At 37.9% G+C, this 22005-nt stretch overlaps 3 protein-coding genes across 3 annotated transcripts; 2 read left to right on the forward strand and 1 right to left on the reverse strand.

Moving 5' to 3' along the window:
* Window positions 1-4311: 4311 nt before the first annotated feature.
* Window positions 4312-6264, forward strand: LOC140952667 (centromere protein V-like). The gene is made up of 3 exons (XM_073402102.1): window positions 4312-4452; window positions 4584-4653; window positions 5313-6264. The coding sequence occupies exons 1-3, from the start codon at window positions 4355-4357 to the stop codon at window positions 5565-5567; spliced, it is 423 nt and encodes a 140-aa protein (XP_073258203.1). The 5' UTR covers window positions 4312-4354; the 3' UTR covers window positions 5568-6264.
* Window positions 6265-6633: 369 nt separating this feature from the next.
* On the reverse strand, window positions 6634-11872 carry LOC140952789 (centromere protein V-like). Its single transcript, XM_073402237.1, has 3 exons — window positions 11721-11872; window positions 10476-10545; window positions 6634-9924 (listed from the first exon to the last, which is right to left on the reverse strand). The coding sequence occupies exons 1-3, from the start codon at window positions 11867-11869 to the stop codon at window positions 9679-9681; spliced, it is 465 nt and encodes a 154-aa protein (XP_073258338.1). The 5' UTR covers window positions 11870-11872; the 3' UTR covers window positions 6634-9678.
* A 62-nt stretch (window positions 11873-11934) lies between these two features.
* LOC140952697 (glycosyltransferase 1 domain-containing protein 1-like) lies at window positions 11935-21998 on the forward strand. Its single transcript, XM_073402139.1, has 13 exons — window positions 11935-12115; window positions 13144-13292; window positions 14091-14196; window positions 14760-14811; window positions 15371-15407; window positions 15676-15732; window positions 16467-16534; window positions 16654-16723; window positions 17318-17367; window positions 17490-17533; window positions 18140-18260; window positions 18882-18980; window positions 19972-21998. The coding sequence occupies exons 1-13, from the start codon at window positions 12048-12050 to the stop codon at window positions 20167-20169; spliced, it is 1119 nt and encodes a 372-aa protein (XP_073258240.1). The 5' UTR covers window positions 11935-12047; the 3' UTR covers window positions 20170-21998.
* The last annotated feature ends 7 nt before the right edge of the window (window positions 21999-22005 follow it).

A 22005-nucleotide genomic window follows, 5' to 3' on the forward strand; every position in this document is an offset into this window, starting at 1 on the left:
ACCAGACGCGCGAGCGCAGGGAGCCTAAGACTGCTCCTTCTTATTCTCCCTGCGCTCGCGCGTCTTGTTCAGTTTGCTTTTCCCACTCAGCTAAAGGAAACGAGAGAGAGAGAGAGAGAGAGAGAGAGAGAGAGAGAGAGAGAGAGAGAGAGAGAGAGAGAGAGAAAGAGAGAGAGAGAGAGAGAGAGAGAGAGATGCGGAATGTAATAGTACTAGCCCCCTATAGACGGAATACGAAGAAATGTTGTTGAGGACATCAGGTATCCTAACCTGACGGAAAAAGAAGGTTGGTGTACGTCATGAAAGATATTGTTCATCATGGATAATGTGTGTAAAGGGTTTTGTTTATCGTTTTATTTATGTACGCGTGCGTGAAAAGATGGCAGGTAAAGTAAATCGCCATCCAGATTCTGTATTTGATGGACTTCGGAACAGGTATTTCATATTTGACTTTGAGAAGATATTGGAAGAGAATAAATGAGGTGATGTTGAGAAACGCACGGAAAGCGGCAAATAAAGAACAGCATTGGTTCACGCCCGGAACCTTGCTACTATAAATGTCTTGTACAAATTTATGTGAGGCATTAACCTTTATTGTGGAGTACAAAGACAGTTCCACACTACCTGGTTATGGAAAATCGCCATAAAAATCTAAAGGAACGGGGTCTAGAAATGGCCATTCGGATTTTTGGGTTTATCAGGAAATTTACCCATATTACAATGTGAATCAATAGTCAACACTCGCGCTCCCTCCCCCCCCAGAGCTCGAGGGGCACTTTCTTATTTGGCCTTTTCAGGAGCCCATCAAATGGCTCCTGGCCTTGTAGGTGCCGCTGTTGGCTGGGGGCGTAGCCTGAATTCTCAGACGGTCTAGCCTGCTCATTCGCAGCTACTTTATATAAGCTCCCTTTCTACGTCGGTTTTAAAATGAAAAAAATAAAAACACTTCTCCTGTAATGTTACAACAAAATATACAATTAGGAGTCAAAGGCAAGGTATAGACCGGTATAATTGCATTATACATTGTTCGAATGAAGGGCAGCTAGCTCCCACTGAGCTTTGAATAAGACAGACGATCGCGTTTGCATGGACCATTTACAACTGCAATATATTTAATTCCGGAACTTTTTCTAATGCTAAACTTCAGGGCCCAGCAACTTAGACCTTTTGTTAGAACAATTGGTAATTTTCTTAATTGATTGTTACGAGATAAAAGAAAAACAAAGAACAGGAAACATATTATTTTTTATGTCTTTTCCTTCTGAACCAAAATTGGTAGAAGCTTAGAACTCGTCTGCCATAGATCTGTATTGTCTTATTAACTCAACAACTATGTCAGCATTCAGGTCTAAACTGGAAGGTGTTGACTGGTCTTCAGTCTATTCCAATAATTCTGTAAATGAATCTTATGAGACATTCTCTAGTCTTCTTACTTCGGCACACAGTATGTCATTTCCTCTTCAACCCGCATGTTCTAAACCTCACCGCTCTTCAAGACCCTGGTTCTCAAAAGGTCTCTTTACTTCTTGTAAAAGGAAAAAATTCTCTTTACAAACAGTTCCAGTTAAACCCAACTGCACTCAACAAGTTGAGATACAACAAATACCGTAATAAATACAATTTTCTCATCAAACTTACCAGGAAAAAATTATTTCGTGACAAACCGCTCTCTGTCAGTTCAGATTTAAGAAAGACATGGTCAGTCATAAAACAGATTATCTCCAAAAAGGAACCTGAGCAACGTTTCAATAACATGAAAGATAGTTCTGGTTCATACTCAAATCCTTCTCAGATAGCTACAAAGTTTAATAATTTCCTTGCTAATGTTGGTCCTTCTTTGGCAAATAAAATCTCTCCCACTCAAACTACGTATAGAGAGTTTCTGATTGGTTATTACGCAAAGTGTTTCTATCTTAACCCAACTTCTCCCACTGAGGTTGCTAATATAGTCCATTCTCTAAAAAATAGTAAATGTGAGGGTTTTGATGGCCTCTGTATTTCCCCTATAAAAGATACTATTGATTTAATAGCTGCCCCTTTGACCCATATCTGTAATCTGTCATTTTCTCAAGGTGTTTTTCCAGATAAGCTCAAAACAGCCAAGATCTTTCCCATCTTCAAATGTGATGACTCTTCCTTGTTCTCTAACTACAGGCCTATTTCTATTCTCCCCTGTCTTTCCAAGGTCTTTGAAAAACTCTTTTACTTCAGATTGTCTGGGTTTCTTGAAAAATTTGACATTCTTAGTCACCATCAATATGGCTTCAGGCCACATCATTCTACAACTATGGCTATCCTCGAATTTGTAAACAATATATATGAAGGCTTTGAAAGTAATGAATACACTATTGGAATTTTCTTAGACCTCAAGAAGGCATTTGATACTGTAAATCATCAGATACTTATTGACAAATTAAACTTTTATGGTATCCGTGGTATTCCTCTAGCTTGGCTCACCAGCTATTTAGACAACCGACAACAGTATGTTATGGTCAATGGTCATGTTTCTTCTAATAATACTGTTCTGTGTGGGGTCCCTCAAGGTTCTGTTCTTAGCCCTTTATTATTCCTCTTATACATTAATGATCTTTTTCTTTCTTCAAAGTATCTTTCATTTATTCTCTTTGCTGATGACACCAATATTTTTCTTCGTCATAAAGACTTGGCTACTTTAACTAGAATGGTTAATCAAGAGCTTTCTCATGTCTCCTTCTGGTTTAACGCAAACAAGCTTACTGTTCATCCTAATAAATCCAAATTCATCATCTTCCATCCACGACGTAAACAGATCTATCCTTCAGAATTAAACATCTTAATAAATAACACCCCTATAGCGCGGGTACAGGAACATAAATTTCTTGGAATAATTATTCACAAAAACCTTTCATGGAAACCACACATCACTTCCATCTGCGATAAAGTCGCTAAGGTTATAGGAATTTTGTCTAAATCGAGACGATACTTACCTTCGGTCACTCTAAAAACCTTATATAATTCCCTCTTTCTACCTTATATCAACTATTGTAACCTCATCTGGGCATCTTCATATGCCTCCTACCTTGAACCCCTCTATCTACTCCAAAAGAAAGCCATTCGAATCATCACCTTTTCTCCTCCACGAACTCGTTCTAAGCCTCTTTTCTCGAAGCTTAATATTCTTTCTCTCCATTCACTTTATAAATTTCATGTTTCTTGTTTTGTATTCTCACACTTTAATCGCCTTTTACCTGCCTCCCTTTCCTCACTCCTTCGCTTTAATCGTGATTTTCATGATTATCTAACTCGTTCTCGTTTTTACTTGCATAAAATGTCCCTCAGGTATCAATTTGCGATTAGTTCTCAAGCCCCGACTATTTGGAACGATATCCCCTTGACTGTCCGTGACAGCCTTACCACTACTAACTTTAAAAAGAAACTAAAACTTCACTTTTTAAGCCTGAGTGAACTAGCGCAGGATTCTCATAGTTTATTGCTAGTTTATTTGTCACTAGTTATGGACTGTTTTAGGACTGTTATAGGACTGCATGCATGTAAACTTATTTAATTTCAGTTTTGTATCTTGTTTTAGTTTTGTAGTTTAGCCTACAGTCTTCATTTCTATATAAAATACTTTCTGTCATTCTGACCACAGGCCGTATAAGCCCCCGGCTTTGGCTTTACTGAGTTTGTATTATATGAGCGATGGAATAATAAAGTTAAGTTAAGTTAAGAGATAGTGCGTCCTGTCGACCCCTTCTTCCTCATTCTGTTTGTATCTTACAAGAAGGCTATTCGAGCTACTGTATATAGTCAACTCATAATTGTCCTCATAATTCGTAACAAGAGTGCGGCAAACGGCGTTTACTACAAAAAGAACTTACAGTGATATAGGGTGACGCCCAAACACCAAGGTTTAACGGAGGGCCGGCTTCTTTCATGAGTACACTTCCGGTCAAGAAAATGAGCATGCCAAGAAGATGTAGACAAAGAGGGTAAAATGAAATAATTGCGCGAAACCTAGTTGTATGTTTGCTGAATGTTTTTTAAGCATTTACTCTATTGCATGCGTGACAAGAGGAACGCTTCGCGTGACAGGCCGAGTTGTCACGCCTTCATATCAACAGCTCAAACGCATCTTTCTTTTTCCACAGTATAACAACAACGACAACAAAATCAAATAAAACGGGATAATCATATAAGATATATGTAATCAATAAAAACTTTTCATTTCTTGATTTAAGAAAAAAAAACTGAAGAGCATTTTTTCCTCAACTATTAAATTCAAGTATTGCGTGACTTGCACAAGAGCGGCAGCAAAGCATCTTTACTCTTGTTTTAGTGGCTGATTAGATTCTGCAATTAAACCAGGAGAATCATGTCTGTTAATCTTGTGAAACACAATGGAGGATGTCACTGTGGAAAAGTTCGGTTCGAGGTGTTAGCTAAACCCGAGCTCAGGGCCTACGACTGCAAGTAAGTAGTCGTGCATTCTGTATTTCTGAAATTTCTCGAAATCAACATTCAATTGAGCAGTACATCAAACAGTCAGTTCTTAAAAGGGTTTTGTTTAAAAAGGTCTATTCCATTTCCTTTTTTTTCGACAGCTGTTCTATCTGTGTCAAAAAAGGAATGAAGCCTTTCCTGATTCCAAAGGAAAATTTCAAGCTTCTACAGGTACGAAACAAATTGGTATCTTTCCCACTAACCCGCGATTTACTTTTGTTAGAAAATCAAGCCCGGTCTCCAACTAGGCCACGAATCATTAATAAAAAATACACATTTCTGTTAATTTCTAGAATCATCCACAATTTTATTGTGTCAGTTAAATACACATTGAAATAGTTCAGAGCGTGCCTTCCACATAAAATTATTATACCTTCAACAAAAGGGGTGGTGGGGTGGGGTGGGGTGGGGATGCAGTAGTCTCTGGGGGAAGGGTGCTACAAAGTTACATATTTGGATCAATTTAGGTTTCTGAGAAACTGTCCACCTACCCCTCCTCTAAGCTAACATTACCGCTTACTTCTTACTTAGGACAAAATGATGGCTTAGGGGAGGGGTAGGTGGGCAGTTTCCCAGAAACCTAAGTTGATCCCTTTAATTTTGGATGCTCACATTATTCTAGCTTTGCATAACTTCATTTTTGATCCGTATTAACTTAATTAGTAATTTATGGAAGATTGGATAAAAGTACTGCCCCTAATAACATCTCAGATTCTACTAGTCCAGCCTTTAACCACTCAAAAGCCTCAAAAATTTTTTATTAGGGAGGGAAGAGGACAGATCTGTCAACTGATCAATAGAAAAATTTCTCTTTTACTTTCTTTTTTTAGGGCAAGGACAATCTGTCTTGTTACACATACAACACTCACCAAGCCAAACACTTTTTTTGCAAAACCTGTGGGATCCATTCTTTCTACACTCCTCGCACCTCCCCTGATGCATGTGGCATTTCACCATATTGTTTAGATGAAGGAACTGTGACCAAAATGGATATTATCCCTTGTGATGCCAAAAACTGGGAAAAGTGGCAGCAGTATCTGAAGGAGAATCCTAAAGCAGCTGACTGCACAGAAAACACCTCTTAGACTGATAGTGCTGTAGGGACACTCCATCAAAGACATAATCTAACCCCTTGCATTTAGTAATGTCTGTAAAGTTGCACCTATATACAGTGGAACTTTGATTATAACAAAGTGCCAAGGGGCTGGCAAAATGTGTTCGCTATGATGAGGTTTCGTTATCTTGACGTTCTTTTTCATATATTTTACTATTACTGTGGCAAGGAAAATCGTTTGTTATACCGAGGACTTCATTACACAGAGTTTCTTTTTATCAAGGTTCCACTTTACTTGTTCTAAGCCCTAAACAGACTCAACAAATTACCAGAAATGTGTTTTGAATTTCCTTTCAACCTGACTGGCAAGCTGACAATGCTTTTGTTAACAGGCCAGTCATGGCACGTGCTCAAAACCTGGTACACAGGTGGGGGCCCAGAGAGAGGATTTTGGTGCTGTTTGGCACACAGACCTTTCAGATGCTTAGTTCTGTCTGTTGCATGGGCTAATAGTGCTGATATTGCTGGAGGCAAAAATGACCCACTTTAGCAGTTTAACTTGTAGTAGTTACCACAATAGTGTCATCGACCTTTTAGTTGTACAATATAACCAGGTTAATACAGACACCAAGTGGACATGCCATAGTGTCTGTATTAAGTGGGCTTTCGGGAAAAATTTCATGGACACATGTGGACAGTTTTTTGTAAGCAGACATTTTTCCATAAGAGTGGATCAATTTAGGTTTAGGGAAACTGCCCATCTTCCCCTCCCCTAACCCAACATTTTGCCCTTAGGGAGACTAAGTGTTAATGGTAATGTTTTTTTATAAAGCGCGACCCAAAGGTACATGGAGCACTTGCCCCAACTCTCAGTCAGTCGCAAGTCCAAATCGATTGCACAGCAAAATACGCCTGCTTTGCAGGCTAATGTTGACTTAGGGGAGGGGTAGGTGGGCAGTTTCCCAGAAACCTAAATTGATCCAAAAGAGTAACTGAAAAAGGCTCATGCTCAGAGAAACCTTGCGATCATTTACATCGTAGTATCAGACTAAAATGATGACTACAGACAAGAGTAAAACATGGGAAGAAGGATGGACTGATCAAAAATACAGTTTAAAAAAACTTTGTGTAAGAACCTAGTGGTTTAAGAACCTGCTAGCAGAAATTTGCCATTTTATTACCCCTAAATATTAGAACCAGGTTATACCTGCAACCTTTTCTGAGTCATATGCGTGAGGTTTTTGTTTTGTCATTACCAGAATTTCTGAACATTTCCAACGATTTTCCGCAGATTTCCAAACGTTGCCGAAAATGTCCGAAGATGCTACGACAACCTAATTGAGTATTGTGTTGTGATAAAATTGAACAGCTTTTTGGAATATTTTCGGGAATATTAAATTTAATTTTGTTATCAATCATGTGTGAAAGAACAAATTGTCTGGATTTGTGACTCAGGCGTGAAAAATTGTACTTGATGCGTGCAATCAATGTCTAGTCCTCAAGCGTGTCCTTAAACATAAAATGAATTATGATATGAATTTAATTCAGTCATGGTTGTCAGCAAACAAATTAACTTTGAATGTTAAGAAGACTAAGTACATGCTTTAATAGGGAGCCAATTTAAGTTATCCCAAATAAATAATGACTTCACAGTCAAAGTCAATAATACAACCTTAGAAAGAGTAATAAAACATAAATCCCTTGGAGTTCAAATTGATGAATCTTTGAACTGGCACCCACACATTAAATACTATTTCAAAGAAAATATCTGCTGGTATTGCTATCTTAAAGCGTGCAAGTCATTTTATACCATTTTATACTAGAGTGAATATGTACAATGCACTGGTAATGCCATATTTTAATTACTGTAGTGCTGTAAGGGGTAATATCAATAAGGGACTAGCAGGCAAACTTCAATAGATGCAGAATAAGGCTCCTAGAATTCTCACCCTTTCTAACTATGAGGTTCGCTCAAGTGTTTCGTTGGATGAGCTTCGCTGGGAAAGGTTAGAATATGTAAGACTTAAACAGTTGGCTGTGACAATGTATAAAATCCATAATAATCTTTCCCTGTCGTATCTGATGCGGATCTTTACCAACACCTCAAATGTACACTCACACATCTTAGAAATTCTGAGTTAAATTATTATGTCCCCAAACCCAGAACTGAGTCTGCAAAAGGGAGCCTACACTACAGAGGTTCTGTTCATAATATAGTTGTGAATAAATAATGTTTATTTAAGGACCCGACCCAAGTTTATCTATTTTTCTGGTGGTCAACAACTACATTTCCTTCACAGAGATCAAAAACTTAATAATTAAGAACCTATGTAGCCTACATTGCTGATAACAACCCCAAAATACAAGAAACTTTTTTACCAGACTTTAAAAAATGTAGGTTCTTGCATGTGGGTTTTTCTTTTATGTAACACTATTTTGCTACTGTAGTGTAGTAATAAAAACATATTAACCCATAGAAATATATAGAGGATATTGCACAGTAGCGCGAAGATATGAATTTTATTTTCAAGTGGCAAAATAAAATTCATATCTTCAAGCCGCCGTGTAATATTCTTTTTAGTATATAGACAAAAAGACATCGATAAATAATAGAGGGAAATTACCGAAATTACATCATTGATAAACTCACGTGTGAGATTGTGGAAAATAAACCACTTGGGTCCCGGATGTAGTTTTTATGAATTTTACGAGTGATATATTTTTCAGTAAAACAATATTTTTATTACTTTAAGAGTTGAGAGTACAATGTCTGAAATCAACCCATAATTTATTGGTGAGTGTATCAAAGAAAATAATCAGTGCGGTGACATCTTGTGTTGCTAAAATGGGGTTGACAATATATGAGAGATGTGACAGGACAAAGAAAACTGTCCCTTGCCTGTATTAACCAGTGTCCATATTAAACGGGTTATAAAAATATGAACACCCATATACAATAAAACGCCATGAAGAAGAACCTAGATTTTTTGAAGTTTGGCAAAATTAATAGATTCTTATAGTTTGGAGTACTTATTGGAAGTTTAGGCTAAATAGGTTCTTAATTAGGTTCTTAATTTTTATTAAGAAAGATACTGTTGTTGATTACAAGAAATTGCTATAAATGGTATTTTTGTCCTTCATAATAGGCATTTATTTACCAAAAATCTAACAAAACTAGGTTAACAGCTAGAAGATATGCAGTTTTCAACAATGGTTGTACACATTATACATTTTATTATATATATATATATATCAAAATATTTATGAAAATGTAGTCTATCCCCACATATAAGAACCTTTTGATTTTTCTTGGCTAAACTGGTTCTTATATTTTGGAGTATTAAAATGACAAATTTCTGCCAGCAGGTACTTAAATCCTAGGTTCTTCTTCGCGGCATTTTACTGTAATAATTATATGGGTGTTCATATCATGCAGGTGTCCATAGAGCAAGGTTTGACTTTAATTTTTGATTGATTTAATTATATTTGTTTGTTTTTTTTTTACATGTAAAAGGCACAATCTGTGGGTCTTAACAAGCTGTATCCCCATTTCATGCCGCAACGTCTACAGAATGTGATAAAAAAAAAACAAAAAGGGCATGCCAGTCACTGAAATTCGGAATACATGTACTCAATAGAAAAATAAACATCTTCTAGCAATTTCATGTAAAAATAAAGTTTTGATCAAAAGTTATGGTGCATGAAATTAGAGGAATGAACTTTTGGGACACCCTGTAGAGATAAAATACACAAAAAAACTTGAATAATGTTTTGAATAAAAATGTTTACATGACAAAAAGAACAAGGTTCGCAACATTCACCATAAGAATCGTAGACAATTTATGCTGCTTACTGCAGCAGTATAAATGAACCTGGAAATGCTGCAGGGAGGTGGTTGTTGTAGAGAGGTTGCAATTACTGGAGATTTGAATGTATTATCCTTAACATGTGCATATCTTAAAAAGGGTAAATCTCCACCCAACATAAAGACAAGACTTAATAAGCAGGAGAGGAACCAGTTCCTCTATAAACAATAATTTGTAGATCTATTGCAATACTATTATAGGTAAATTTTTACTACAAAATTCCAATGAGATAAATAACATTTAGATAGTCTCCTTGTTCCTAATTTTTGCTGCCTTTTAGTCCTTTTTCTTTGACTGTTCTTGGATTTCAGGATTGTTGGCAATGAATTTTTCCCAGTTTTGGCCATCACAGAACTCGACTTTTATATCTTTCACCGTTCCTACATCCAAACAGTGTGGCATGACCCCATAGCCATCTGGATTAGAACGAGGTCTGTAGAAGCTTTGCACTCCACATGTATTGCAGAAAAGGTGCTTTGCCTGATGTGTATTGAAAGTGTAGCAAGTTAAATCATCTTGGCCCTGAAGGAATAGAAGACAACACCAACTCTAAAACATATACTCTGGAATTAGTCGTGGAACAGCTTGTAAATGAATTTCACAAACTGGCAATAATTTTAATTTTGAGTTAGGTGACTCTGTGCACATAGTATTTTGTTTTTCATCAACACTGTGAAGCTAGCGTCCTTCTTCCACATGTTGCATTATATCAATGCCAGTGTACCTATATAAACTATTCTAAAAGCATCTAAAATTGGGCCAGACTTAAGTTAAAGAAAGAAGGATACTTGACTCAGAAGCAAATTTACCAGTTGTTGTTAGTGATGGTATAGAAATGTATAGAGAATGACAGTGCCTAACGTTGTGTTTTTAAACCATGCCTACTCACTTAGTCTCCGCAAAGTTATTCAAGCCACAAGTCACAAATTGCTTTACCCTCCCCTTCCTCCCAAAATTCAATTTCAACTTAATACTATACTTTTCTTTAAACCATAGGGGTGGGGGAGGGGGAAGGAGTGATTATTGTGACTGAGGTATTAACTGACGTATACTGATGTATGCTATAGTTATACCTGTAGCAATGTAAATTGTTCCTCTGGGACAATAAAATGTTTGTTCTGCTTCTTTGTACAAATACTGCAGCTGTTAAAGAGCCAAAAATAATTGAAAAAAGAGCCATCTGTTGAAAAGGTCCTTTCAGCTTAGTGGAGGAAGGGACAGTGGGGTGGGAGCCTGAGACAGTACGAGGTGGGAGAGGTGTGTGAGGAGGGGGGAGAAAAAAAGTGGGAGTTTCTAAAGAGGCAAGAAGAGGAAGGAGCTGATTTGTCCAATGTCCTGCAGCTTAGAAACGTTTGTTTGTACTTGTTATCCTATGCGGGTTTTTTCAGATCTGAGGAGGTTCTTAATATTAGAATGAGTCATATTCGTTTTTATGAAGGGTTCATGACTATCAAAGTAGACAAAAGCAAGACTGATCAGCTTAGACAAGGTGACGAAGTGGTTATTGCTAAATCTGAGGGGAATGTTTGCCCGGTTTTCTTACTCAAAGACAGTTTGAAGAAAGTAGATATCAGCCCTAACTCTAGTGAATTTATTTTTTCCACCACTCATTAAAACCAAGTTGCCCTGCAAATTGGTTCAAGTTGATAAGCATATCTCATATGCAAACTTCAGGGGTCAGTTAACTAAAAGTCTGCAGAGCATACTTCTGGATCCCTCTGTTTACAGGACTCACTCTTTCCGGTCTAGAGGAGCATTGAGGGCTGCCAACAGCGGGGTTAGTGATATAATTTTTCAGAGGCATGGCAGATGGAAAAGTGTCGCAGCTAAGGATTACGTAAAGGACGACATGTCTTCACGTCTTGTAGTCTCGAAATCTTTGGGACTTTAGTTTCTTTTCTTTTCAGGGTTCAGTCAAGCCCTATACTTTTTCTTCTAGGTTGTTGTATGAAGTATTGTTATATCTGCAGTGCCTTTTAACTCATTTGAACCAATTATTGCCCCAGGGGAGAGGGTACTTTCTTTTGCCGAGAAATCTTGTTCTTAGGTGTCAAGGGATTTGTGAAAGCCATAGTGCAAAATTTGCCGTGAGGTTCCCCAGGGTCGTTCCCCAGGGTTGACCTCCCCCCCCTCCCCACCCAGGATGACCGCTGAAAAGAGCATAAAACACGTAAATTAAAATCAGTATTTTTATCTTAATGTTGTACCCAAAAAAATATGCGGTCGACTAGAGGCCCGTAAGGTAACTGCCTCTATCTGCGTGCGCAAGGTTGGGAGATTGGTAATAGGTAGAATTGAACCATGCATAAGGAACTCACTTGCAATCCAAAACAAGTAACATAGCAGGAGCGATCACTTCAAATCGGACCCTTCCGCAATGACAGCCGCCAGTGTGCTTAAACAAAGATGATTTTTGCGTTTGAGTCGTTTGAAGCTCAACCACCAGTGTTCCTCTCTCGTCCGCCATGTTGAAATGCATAGCTCTGAAATGAGCCTACAGGCAACGTCGCGCGGTTACTCAGGGGGCTTACACGTTGAGCAGGTCACATTACGTAAATATTTATTATGGCCTTTATTTACACTTCCTTGTCGGCGATTTTCCTTCATTGTCATAAAGTAAAACGTGAGGAGAACTTGATAGATTTATGAAGGTCTTACTTCTCGCATCGCTAACGTCAGAGACAGGGAATTTCTCCACCGCCGAACGCATACAGTAAGTGTGCTCACATTATTGTGATTTTTGTGTGTTAAAAAAATATTTTATATTGGCTTAACGTAAATACTCCAGATTAGTAGGATCAGTGGGGATTTTACCACAGATTTTTACTCTCGAACCTGTAAATCAATAAGCTCTGCTAAATTAAGAATCATATTAGATTTACAAGAATTATAAGAGTGATACTAATCGATCCAAACGATTGATCGACTTTTCCATATTTGATTGGCTTACAAGTTAACCGATAAATAGGTAAGCAGTTCATTTGATACTAAACTTCCTGATTGGTAAATCATGCATTATTTATAACCCATCAAAGTAAGGAAAAACGATAAGTTATAATCGCTAAGCCTTGAATCAGGGGCACCCAATGACGTTTTCCTCCCAAATGCATTGAAAACACTTTTTATTCTATCCAGACTACTATTAGACTTCTAGAAATGCATTCTGAGATGGACTTTAAAATTTTTACTTGCTCGGTCATTCTGGGGGAACTTGAGGCTTTTCGAAATTATTTAGGGCTTCAGTATTATTTTGCTGTGAAATTATTTGGGTTCTTCTCTCCATCACATCTTTAAATCCAAAACGTTTAGGTTTCCTTTTTCCTACAAAAGTAGCCTAACATGGAGCTATCCAGAGTACTATTAGACCTCTAGAAATGCATTCTAAAATGGACTTTAAAATTTGTGTCTGTTTGGTCATCCTAGGGGAACTTGAGGCTTTTTGAAATTACAAGGGCTTCAGTATTATTTTCCAGTGAAAATTTATTTCATTCCTCTCTCCATCACATCTTTAAATCCAAAACTATTAGGTTTCCTTTCCTACAAAAATAGCCTTACCCTTCACAGCAGCACATACCTATATGGCCCATTATTATATGGCAGTATCCCCTACACCCCTCCCCCGCCCCCACCCGAGTACCACACACACAGACTGCATGTCACTAACCTTTACACTCTGTTCAGCGGCACATATGGCCAAATAAGGGACTGTGAACTGATCTTAAGAATGTGTTATTTTTTTAGGAAATGCCTTGGTGATTGCAACATTGAATGCTGGTTACAATGTATTAGCTCCTTCAGTGATTGTGTGTCAGTGACGAAGTTTGTTCATGCACATGATTTTCGATGTGTCATTGGCATACATGCATGGAGAGCTGGAAGACTTTTGCTAGGTTTAAGAAAGTTTAAGTTGATTTACATCTTCCTAACTATAAAGGGAATTGGTACAAGCTTTTGGTTTGTTTGGGTAGACCAGAATTGGTTGTGATTGGTTGATACTTGTCTTGATTGGTTGAGTCTTGCCTTGAATACCATCGACCAATCATAACTTAGGGCATTTTCCATTTGTCAGAACTGACCGGCCAGACCATTCCTATCGCAATGATAATTTCCCTTTTAATCAAAACTATCCAGCCAGATCAGTCAAATCTTAAATGGTATCCATGAAGGAGATGAGTTTTTAGCAATTAACACTCTTGGAAAAAGCCTATTTCATTTTCAAATTGACTGGTCCAGCCATGGTCAGGCCGGCTAGTTCTGACAAAGGGAAAGTGCCCTAACATTTGTCCATTCAACAATCTCAGAACTCACTGCATCCAACATGACCCAAAAGCCTGTACTCATTCTTCTTAGAAATTCTAAAGTGGAGAATTTACAGCAACTTTGTAATGAGTTGGGTTTTATATCTGTTTCAAACTGTAAAAGGGTTCAGAACTGAATCTATATAGTTACTGAAGTGAAAAAGTGCCTCTCATATCAAGTAACAATTATGGGACCCTGGCTTAAAAAACATTCACATAACACTGGATGAATTTTTGACCGGCTGAAAAATAATTGATTGGACACTTTGTTCAATATTTTTGCTCTGTTCACATGGAAATTTTCAGTGTCTAAGTGTCTAAATTTTGGTAAGCCATAATAGATCAGTGATGATCTTTATTTTTTTCCACTTATCCATTGTTTTCACCTAGATTGTCCAGTTCCTTTTGCTATTATTTTTGGAGGAACTGATCTCAATGAGCATAAAAAGGATAAAGAAAAGTTTGAAGCTATGAGAAAAGTGGTGGTTAAAGCAAGGTACATATTTACATTCACAGCTAGTTAACTCCCTCTTAACCCTTTAAGCCCTAAGACTGATCAGCATCAAATTTCTCCTTGTAATATCAGTGCATTGTAAAACCGAGTGGTCATGAGAATTACAGACATGATCACACAAATGAATTTGCTTGATATTTTATCAACTTCTCCCCACTACTTTTGTAGGAAGTGAGTAGGGGCAATAAATGAGAATTCAAATTTTGATCTTGGTTTAAAGGGTTAACTGATATCTTTATAGATGAACACCAAGAGTTGGTCCCTGCCTTTTTTTACTCCTTTTAGCTGACTCTCTATATAAGAAGGACAGATTATTATACGTTTCTGGGAAAGTGCCCACCTACCCCTCCCCCAAGCCAACATTAACACTTACTTCTCATTTAGGGCAAAATGTTTAAGTAGGGGAGGGGTAGGTGGGCACTTTCCCAGACATGTATAAAGATCCAGAAGGACATCTCTCTTAGGCTACCCTTACCCTAATATTGGGTTACCTGTGTGAGGGTTGCAACTACCTAATGTGACTCTGTTGTTTTTCCTTATTTCAGTTATCTTGTTGCATTCAGCAGGCCAATGAAAAAGCAGGCAACAGCTTTATGGGTAAGAGTTTTTGTGGTCGACAAACTACTTCCTACTTTTGTTTCCCGTTAGGTGTCCTGTGAACACTAGCATGACCATTTTCTCTGTATCAGCATTTAACTCATTTCTGCATAAGAAAGTTAGTAATTGATTTTCACATTTTAACCACGTGAGTTCACACCATTCTCCATTGCCTCAAAACTATGTGATTTCACACATAATTGGAGGCCCATCTTATTAATAATTTGTGATTACTACTGATTTATTTTGAGAAGATTGTTGGTAAAATATACTTTACGATGAGGATATTTTAAATTTATACTTAAGGTGTTTGTGGTGATAACATCACTATAAAGTCACCCTCATAATTTGGCTTTCTCCAGTTAATTTTTATTGTCAGTGGTAATAGAGCTGTGAACAATACTGTAGTGTTGGTAGTATGGCTTGTGGGGAACTGCCTTTTGGATTATAATAGCAATGTGCATTAGCTAGGGGGTCGAGTTTGGTCAATGAGGTGTTTGTTTATCAGGGAGTTTGACTGTCTGTACTGAAAAAAGCTGATTTTGATCTTGTTTTATAGCCAAGAAGTGAAGAGAAATTTATTTTGCAGCCTCAAGGTAAAACATCAATCATATTAACTGACCACTTATTTAATATAAGTAATCATAAATTTATGTGGGACACTATAGGCAGATTTTGTGGTTACAGTATCTTGATCATGACCTTCCAATAATGCAGTTGTGAACATTACATTAAGAACTGCTGAAACTCAGTCATTTATTATAAACTATTGACTAGATATAATTTTTTGGTAAAAAAATGATTGACAAAATTAATTCTTTATTGTAGAATCTACAGGTTGATGCATTTTATTATTACTTTCAGCGGTTTGTGTTGGACCATCAAATTTCCAGTTACATGATCACTTGAAGCACCTCATCAGTAAGAAAATCATGTAAATCTTTTGTCCCCAGAAATAAAGTCCTGTCCATTAATAGTATGATACAATCCTTGCCCCACCCACCTCCCTTTATCACAATGGTTATTGGTATCAATTTATTGATAAACTATTTTGGCATGGCTATTATAGGCGTGCGAGATGATGTGAATGTGAGCCCCACACACTTATGGGGCTTTTGAGGCAAAAAAAGAAAACACAAGATCTTCTTGCTGTACCAGACCTTTTAGTGTACAAGTGCACACACTCCTAGCCACTGGAAAAATACAACTTACAATCTGCTTTTGCTTCCTCCAGCTAGTACATCAACAAAATGCCATTTTTCAGTCATTTTGCTCTTTTCTAAGGTGGACACTCCTGTATTGATAAAGATGGAGGGTTGATGCCAGTCCTTATATTGTTTCTTTCTTAGAGAGAGTCCATTGTAGTATGATTGTTGATTGAAGCTGTTTCGACAGATTGTATTGATCTACCTGTTCATTCTCAGTAGTCATATTGTGATAGTGACATACACAAATGGACCATGATTTTACTTAATCCGTGTAATAGGAAGTAGAATACTTCGCGGTAATATTCACTAATTCCATTGTCTTCTTCTGTTTACGGTCTAGTAGCTATTTTGAAGTAGTTGTTAGTATCTGTTTCACAGGTCAAGTAAAATCACTCTAAGTCATCTTTGAAACTCTATATTATAAATAATATATTTTTGTCTTTGCAGAGCCACTCAGTCATTGTCCAGTGATAAATGGCATGTATATGTGTCAAGATCCTGAATATTTTGACTTGGTAGGTTCTCCTTAAACTATTTTTGAGTGATTCAAGGATCACATTTCAAAAGCTCCACAATTGCAACCACTTAAGAGGTTCGTCCCAGTTATTTAATATTCATTTATTCATTTTTTCAGATTGTGTTTATGTTGGTTGCTGGTTTAAGACGAGTTAAAGATCCGCTCTTCTTAGCTGCATCCATAGCAGGTCTGTAAGTTTGTAATAACTAGTGTAGTCTGTATGGAAGCCGCATAAGCACATAACTTTGTGGAAGTTTGGTACATTAAACAAGCTGGTGTGGACTACAGTAACCCTGACATGTCTTTTTTGACCACAACAAGATTAACTCAGTCGTAAAATGCTTTACTGCAGAGCAGGAGGTCTCAGGTTTAATACTCAGGGTCTTACAATGTAATGACAATTGAAGGTACTGCCTTTGCCCCGCAAATGGCTTGAGCTTCACGTGGCTTGGATAACCACGTGAAATGTAGACTACAAGCAGTCTCTCTTTTTTCTTGGTCCGTCGGGCAAAACGCCCGAGACACGCAAATGACCACGCGCGTGCACTTCCCTTACTAAATCTGAAGAAAAAGAGGGACTGTTCGCAGTCTGCGTGAAATGCCGGTCAAGTCTCCAGGAAGAGACATAAAAATACCGGTAGTGTCCTCATTAATTAGTGTTTTAGTGCTATATACATTGACGCTCAATTAAAATGATATTTTTTAACTTATTACCGTAACAGTCACCATGACATGTAAGTCTTGACTGGTCAGCTTAATTATCGTGTCTCTTAACCTTTAGAGTGGCATAAAGAAGACCGTCGCATTCACTTGGTGATTGTTGGACCAGAGGTAACTAGCATGATAATCCTTAAGACAATTAATGAAAATTGTAGAAAATCTTTCTGTGTATGTTATTTTTACATTAGTATGCTTCTTAATAATGTAAGTTCCCATTTTTGCCTTTTTCGTAGCTGGATACTGAGTTTGCGAGAGAAGTGAAATCTGAACTACGAAGGTATTAAACGACTTCTACATGTATTTCCGTTCAGATGTCTTTTGTGTTGTAAAATAGACAGCCATATAAAGAACGTAGTCTGATCAGAGTGCCTAACCCTAGCTGAAAAACAGTGTTAACATTTATGAAGCATTCTAGTGCTGCTTCAGAAAAATTAACTCCGAATAAAAGAGAACTATGGCATAAAACGAGTCTAAAGCACTCTTTAGTAGTCACAAAGTATCTGTCGTGGCCTTGCAAAGATTAGGAGTTGCGTCAGTGTAAAATAAAAGCCCCCAGAGTTTTACATCAGCTCGGCACAAACAGGATATAGATGTACTATACCAAAGAATGTTTCAAAGAAACAGGCAGGTTCGAAAGCATCCGAAATGCGGTCAGGGTGATAATTTGCTTACGGGCGGTGTTTGTTTACGAGAGTTTGGACCACAGGAGTCCCTATTAGGACCTATTGTTCTCTTATTTCGTTTTACCTCAAATAGATGCTTTGAAATACTGTCTTTGCTGATGTGTTCTGTTGGATTAATATCCTGGTCACCAATACGCTTTTCACCTCAATGATAAACTGTTTCATATTTTTGAAATTTGCTGCAAATATATCATTACCAGTTACCCAGGAGTCGTTCTCATGCCTTCTCTGCCAGCTTGTGATCTTCACGCGGCCATTCAAGATTGTTTTGCTGTTGTAAATAGTTCAAGCAGTGAAGGAATGGCATCGGCGATTCTAGAGGTCAGTTTAGTCTTACGTCAAACGGCAAGATAGGAACATAATTTTCAGAACGTTTGAGTGTGTTTTGCCTGGCGTTCAAAAAGGTTGCGAGGTGTACCCAAAGGGTGGGAATGGTAATTGCCTATATACGAGAGAGCCCCGCCAAAAGGGAGAAGGGAAACCTGTCATTTCGATGTCTAAAAGGGCTAAAAAAACGGCTGACAAACGCTTTTTATGGACGTAAATGTTCCTGGTTTAGTTGTTTATTCGTATGAGAAAAAGAAACTGTGCCTTTACGATGGCTAAAAGGAATGCAGGGTTCTAAACTAGGTATATGAAAGAGGCACCGTTTATCGGGAGAAGGTAAACGAAAGGGGTACCTTCTCTGTCAGAAATGGTTTATAAAAGGATAAGGGGATAGACCTTGGGGGGGGGGGGGGGGGGGTCCACTCTGGAATTTCAAAGAATAAAAATACCCGCCCCCTTTTTTGTTTATAACGTTTGAATGTTTAGCTCCACTTTTAGGAATTACATTGAAAATTGCCTGGAACGTGTACGGAGTCTCGTTATTTTTTTTTATGATTTAATAAAAAGATTGAAAAAACACCACCTCTGGTTTTCACCTTTTGCTTTTGCCAACAGTCAATGAAGCTTGGTGTTCCTGTGCTGGCACGGAACATTCCAGGAAATTCTGCGGTGATTCAACATGGGGAATCCGGACTTCTCTTTGATACACCTCAGGTAAGGCATGTTACTCAAACGAATTGCCTCTGTTGCGATCGATATTAAGTAAGCTTGGGGTACCTTTTTTTAGGCTTCACGTATTTTAAAGGGTGGGGTTTCAAAAGTTAAAGTGTATGGAAGAGCAGGGAAAACTATCATTTAGGTGTTAAAAAGGGACCTTTACTAAATATTTGGAGTCGACGCACCTTTTTGCTGTATCAATTTAACTTATTAAACGCTACATAAAATGACATGAATACTTACTTTTAGTAAGATTGTGAAATGGTCACCATTATTGAATAGAAGGTATTTGAAAGCAGTACCATTTCGGCCGAAAATCAAATGGTAAATGTGCATATTAACTAGTACGGGGTTAAACCTCGTTGCGAAGCCTCTCGCCGGGTTAAGTTCTGATCCAATCCCCTACCTTAAAGACTTTTTATGGTCGCTAAACTTCCTCAGTGGATGCGGCCTCTAAAATAGATTTTCCTCGCTTTTCGTTCTAACTACAAAGCATCTGCTTAGTTATTCACACTACAATTAAAATACCAAACGTCCACTGGGTCTATTACTAACCGTAATTCAGTGTAGTGCTTTTATCATGCCCAACGGTAGACAGTGGCGGATCCGGAGAGGGGCCCGGGGGGCCCGGTCCCACCTTTATTTTTAGACCAAAATGAGGTCCAAAGGGCCAAAAAAAATCTTTTTGAGCGACCAAGCCCCCCTTATCTCAGTGTCTGGACGACCGCCGCCCCACTTATCTCAGGGTATAGATGACTCCTCCTCCCCACCCCCTTATCTGAAGGTCTGGCTGGATCCGCCACTGCAACTGTAGGTTAATGATCACCCCAAAGTATATCAATTTTGTAACGACTTGTTAGAACCAAGGATATTCTTTGGAGATCTGTACGTCGAAATCTCTTTATCTGTCCTTATGTGTGCCGAGGACTGGACACTTAAGTTATCATAGTTATGGTTGGTCAATATAATTTGCGTTTCTGTTTTATAGGAATTTGTTAGTCTCTCCAAAGAGCTGCTTAACACTCCGTCACTCCGTACTCGTCTCATAAACAACGCGAAAACGTACGTCTCCGAGCATCACTCAATCGAAAATGAAAGGAATACATACGAATGGCTTGTGGAGAAACTTGCTTCACTTGAACACGGAAAGAGAACAATAAGCTTAGAGAATTCAGATGAAAGATAACAATAAGAGGTTATGAAAATAATGGCTTGATAAAAAGAGGCGACCAGGAGTCGACATTTCGCGACGCTACGAGGAATGACGTCTGAGGACCGAGCGTAGAAATTCCGTACTGATGACTTATAACTACCGAGATCTGGGTAGTGCTTCTGACTGGTTGAGAATTTGCTTTAACCAATCAGAAGCAAAACCCAAATCTGGCAAGTGACACGTCATCAGTATGGAATTTTTGCGCTTGTTCCTCAGATCAGTCAGGTGTCATTTTGTGAGGAAAGCAATCGTAGCGTCGCAAAATGTCGGCTGTTTTCTCAAGCTATTAATATAAAGGTGTGATATGGTTAATTATTTGTGAGAACGCATCCTCTGTTTACACTAGGCGTTTCCTAAAGTACAGTATATTTGTATTTTCGATACTAATATATTGGACCAAGTTTGGGTTACTTTCGATTGCAAGCTAGTTCCAATTTGCTGCCGAGAATAGCAATATTTTATATATGCTCTATTTAACCACAGAAATATGACTGACGAAAGTGTAATAGAAATTATCTTAGAAACTTTTTCGCACATATGTAACGAGAACCGTTGAGGAATTTTATTTTTAGAACTAGTGTTTTCATGCATTTAGAAACAAATTAAAGGCCGAAAAGATTTATTTATCTATCATGGGCGTCCCTCGAAGGAAAAAAGACTGACTATCAAATCGCCATTGAAATTAAATTCATGCTTTGTTTTTATTTTCGTTTTCGTCTTTGCTGCAGCCAACTCTCTTTGAGCCAGTAAACTGCGAGACCATTTTTATCTGTCCGCTTTTAGAATTTTCACCTGAAAACTCAGTTGTACTTACAGAGAGACGAGAGACGCTTAGCAGTAGTATTCGTACTTTTGACTCGAGAGAATAGGCCATTTGCACGACGACTATCACTACCACCGCCACGACCACCACCACCACTACCACTACTACTACCAGAATCCTTCAGGGTTTTGTTTTCTTGTGCAAATGAGGACTTTTGTTATATAAACCTCACTAGGATTATGAAAGAAAAAGCGAAACGAATTCTGGTCTAAGTAGCAAAAAGACGTCATCGTGCAAAATATCCAACAAAGCTCTTCAAGTTTGCACAGTAGCGCAGTGAGGATTGAATACCCCAACCTCATTCCCAGAGGCCTCTTTCTTCCTCCCTTTAGAGCCGGGAGAAAGAAGGAGGAACCTGAAAACGAGGTTGCAAACACTCAAGGAACGAGGGACGAGTTGTGGATCTAAAGTCATGCGCAAAGCAAGGAATGAAACACTTCTACCCACACTCAACTAATTGTCTATATTTTCAGAGAAAAGGGCCGCACAGTTCTGATGGACTCAACCAGATATTGAACCCTTCTTTTACAAGGGACGTTTCGTACTTATACTTAAATCCTTTTTGAGAATTTTACGAACAATTTCTAAGACATTTTAGCCATTCACTATTTTTTTTTTAAATTTTCCCACTTTTCGGTGACTTTTTCAGACACTTTGAAATAATCTGTCAATGCCAAAAATGAAGAGAATTGTGGGCGGGTTGTATTTAATGTATGAATACGAAGATATTTGCCCAGATAAAGAGGGCGTGAGAATGAGAACATGTATTTTTGTGCACAAACTGAACCAAAGGACTGTTTTCAAATGCTTTTTCAATAATGTTTATTGTACAATCTTTTTCTGAGAGTGTTATAATATAATAACTAACGAGAAGAGATGTTGGGTGGATAAGCTCTATTTACATGAATTTTCAAATGTGAAGTATTGATGTAATGAGAATTCGCAACAACTGTAAAATAAAGTGATGCTGTTTTCCTTGGGTGGAA

The sequence above is a fragment of the Porites lutea genome, chromosome 11 (assembly GCF_958299795.1).
Source record: "Porites lutea chromosome 11, jaPorLute2.1, whole genome shotgun sequence".
NCBI classification, from domain to species: Eukaryota; Metazoa; Cnidaria; class Anthozoa; order Scleractinia; family Poritidae; genus Porites; species Porites lutea.

What these genes read in the sequence shown, in the direction of transcription:
- LOC140952667 (XM_073402102.1), top strand. Translation starts at nt 4,355, where the DNA reads ATGTCTGTTAATCTTGTGAAACACAATGGAGGATGTCACTGTGGAAAA. An exon ending in CTCAGGGCCTACGACTGCAA is followed by an intron (nt 4,453 to 4,583) that starts GTAAGTAGTCGT and finishes TTTTTTCGACAG; the next exon opens with CTGTTCTATCTGTGTCAAAA. An exon ending in AAAATTTCAAGCTTCTACAG is followed by an intron (nt 4,654 to 5,312) that starts GTACGAAACAAA and finishes TTCTTTTTTTAG; the next exon opens with GGCAAGGACAATCTGTCTTG.
- LOC140952789 (XM_073402237.1), bottom strand. Translation starts at nt 11,869, where the DNA reads ATGGCGGACGAGAGAGGAACACTGGTGGTTGAGCTTCAAACGACTCAA. An exon ending in TTACTTGTTTTGGATTGCAA is followed by an intron (nt 10,546 to 11,720) that starts GTGAGTTCCTTA and finishes GCTCTTTAACAG; the next exon opens with CTGCAGTATTTGTACAAAGA. An exon ending in AACAATTTACATTGCTACAG is followed by an intron (nt 9,925 to 10,475) that starts GTATAACTATAG and finishes CTATTCCTTCAG; the next exon opens with GGCCAAGATGATTTAACTTG.
- LOC140952697 (XM_073402139.1), top strand. Translation starts at nt 12,048, where the DNA reads ATGAAGGTCTTACTTCTCGCATCGCTAACGTCAGAGACAGGGAATTTC. An exon ending in AGCAGGCAACAGCTTTATGG is followed by an intron (nt 14,812 to 15,370) that starts GTAAGAGTTTTT and finishes CTTGTTTTATAG; the next exon opens with CCAAGAAGTGAAGAGAAATT. An exon ending in TCACTTGAAGCACCTCATCA is followed by an intron (nt 15,733 to 16,466) that starts GTAAGAAAATCA and finishes TTGTCTTTGCAG; the next exon opens with AGCCACTCAGTCATTGTCCA.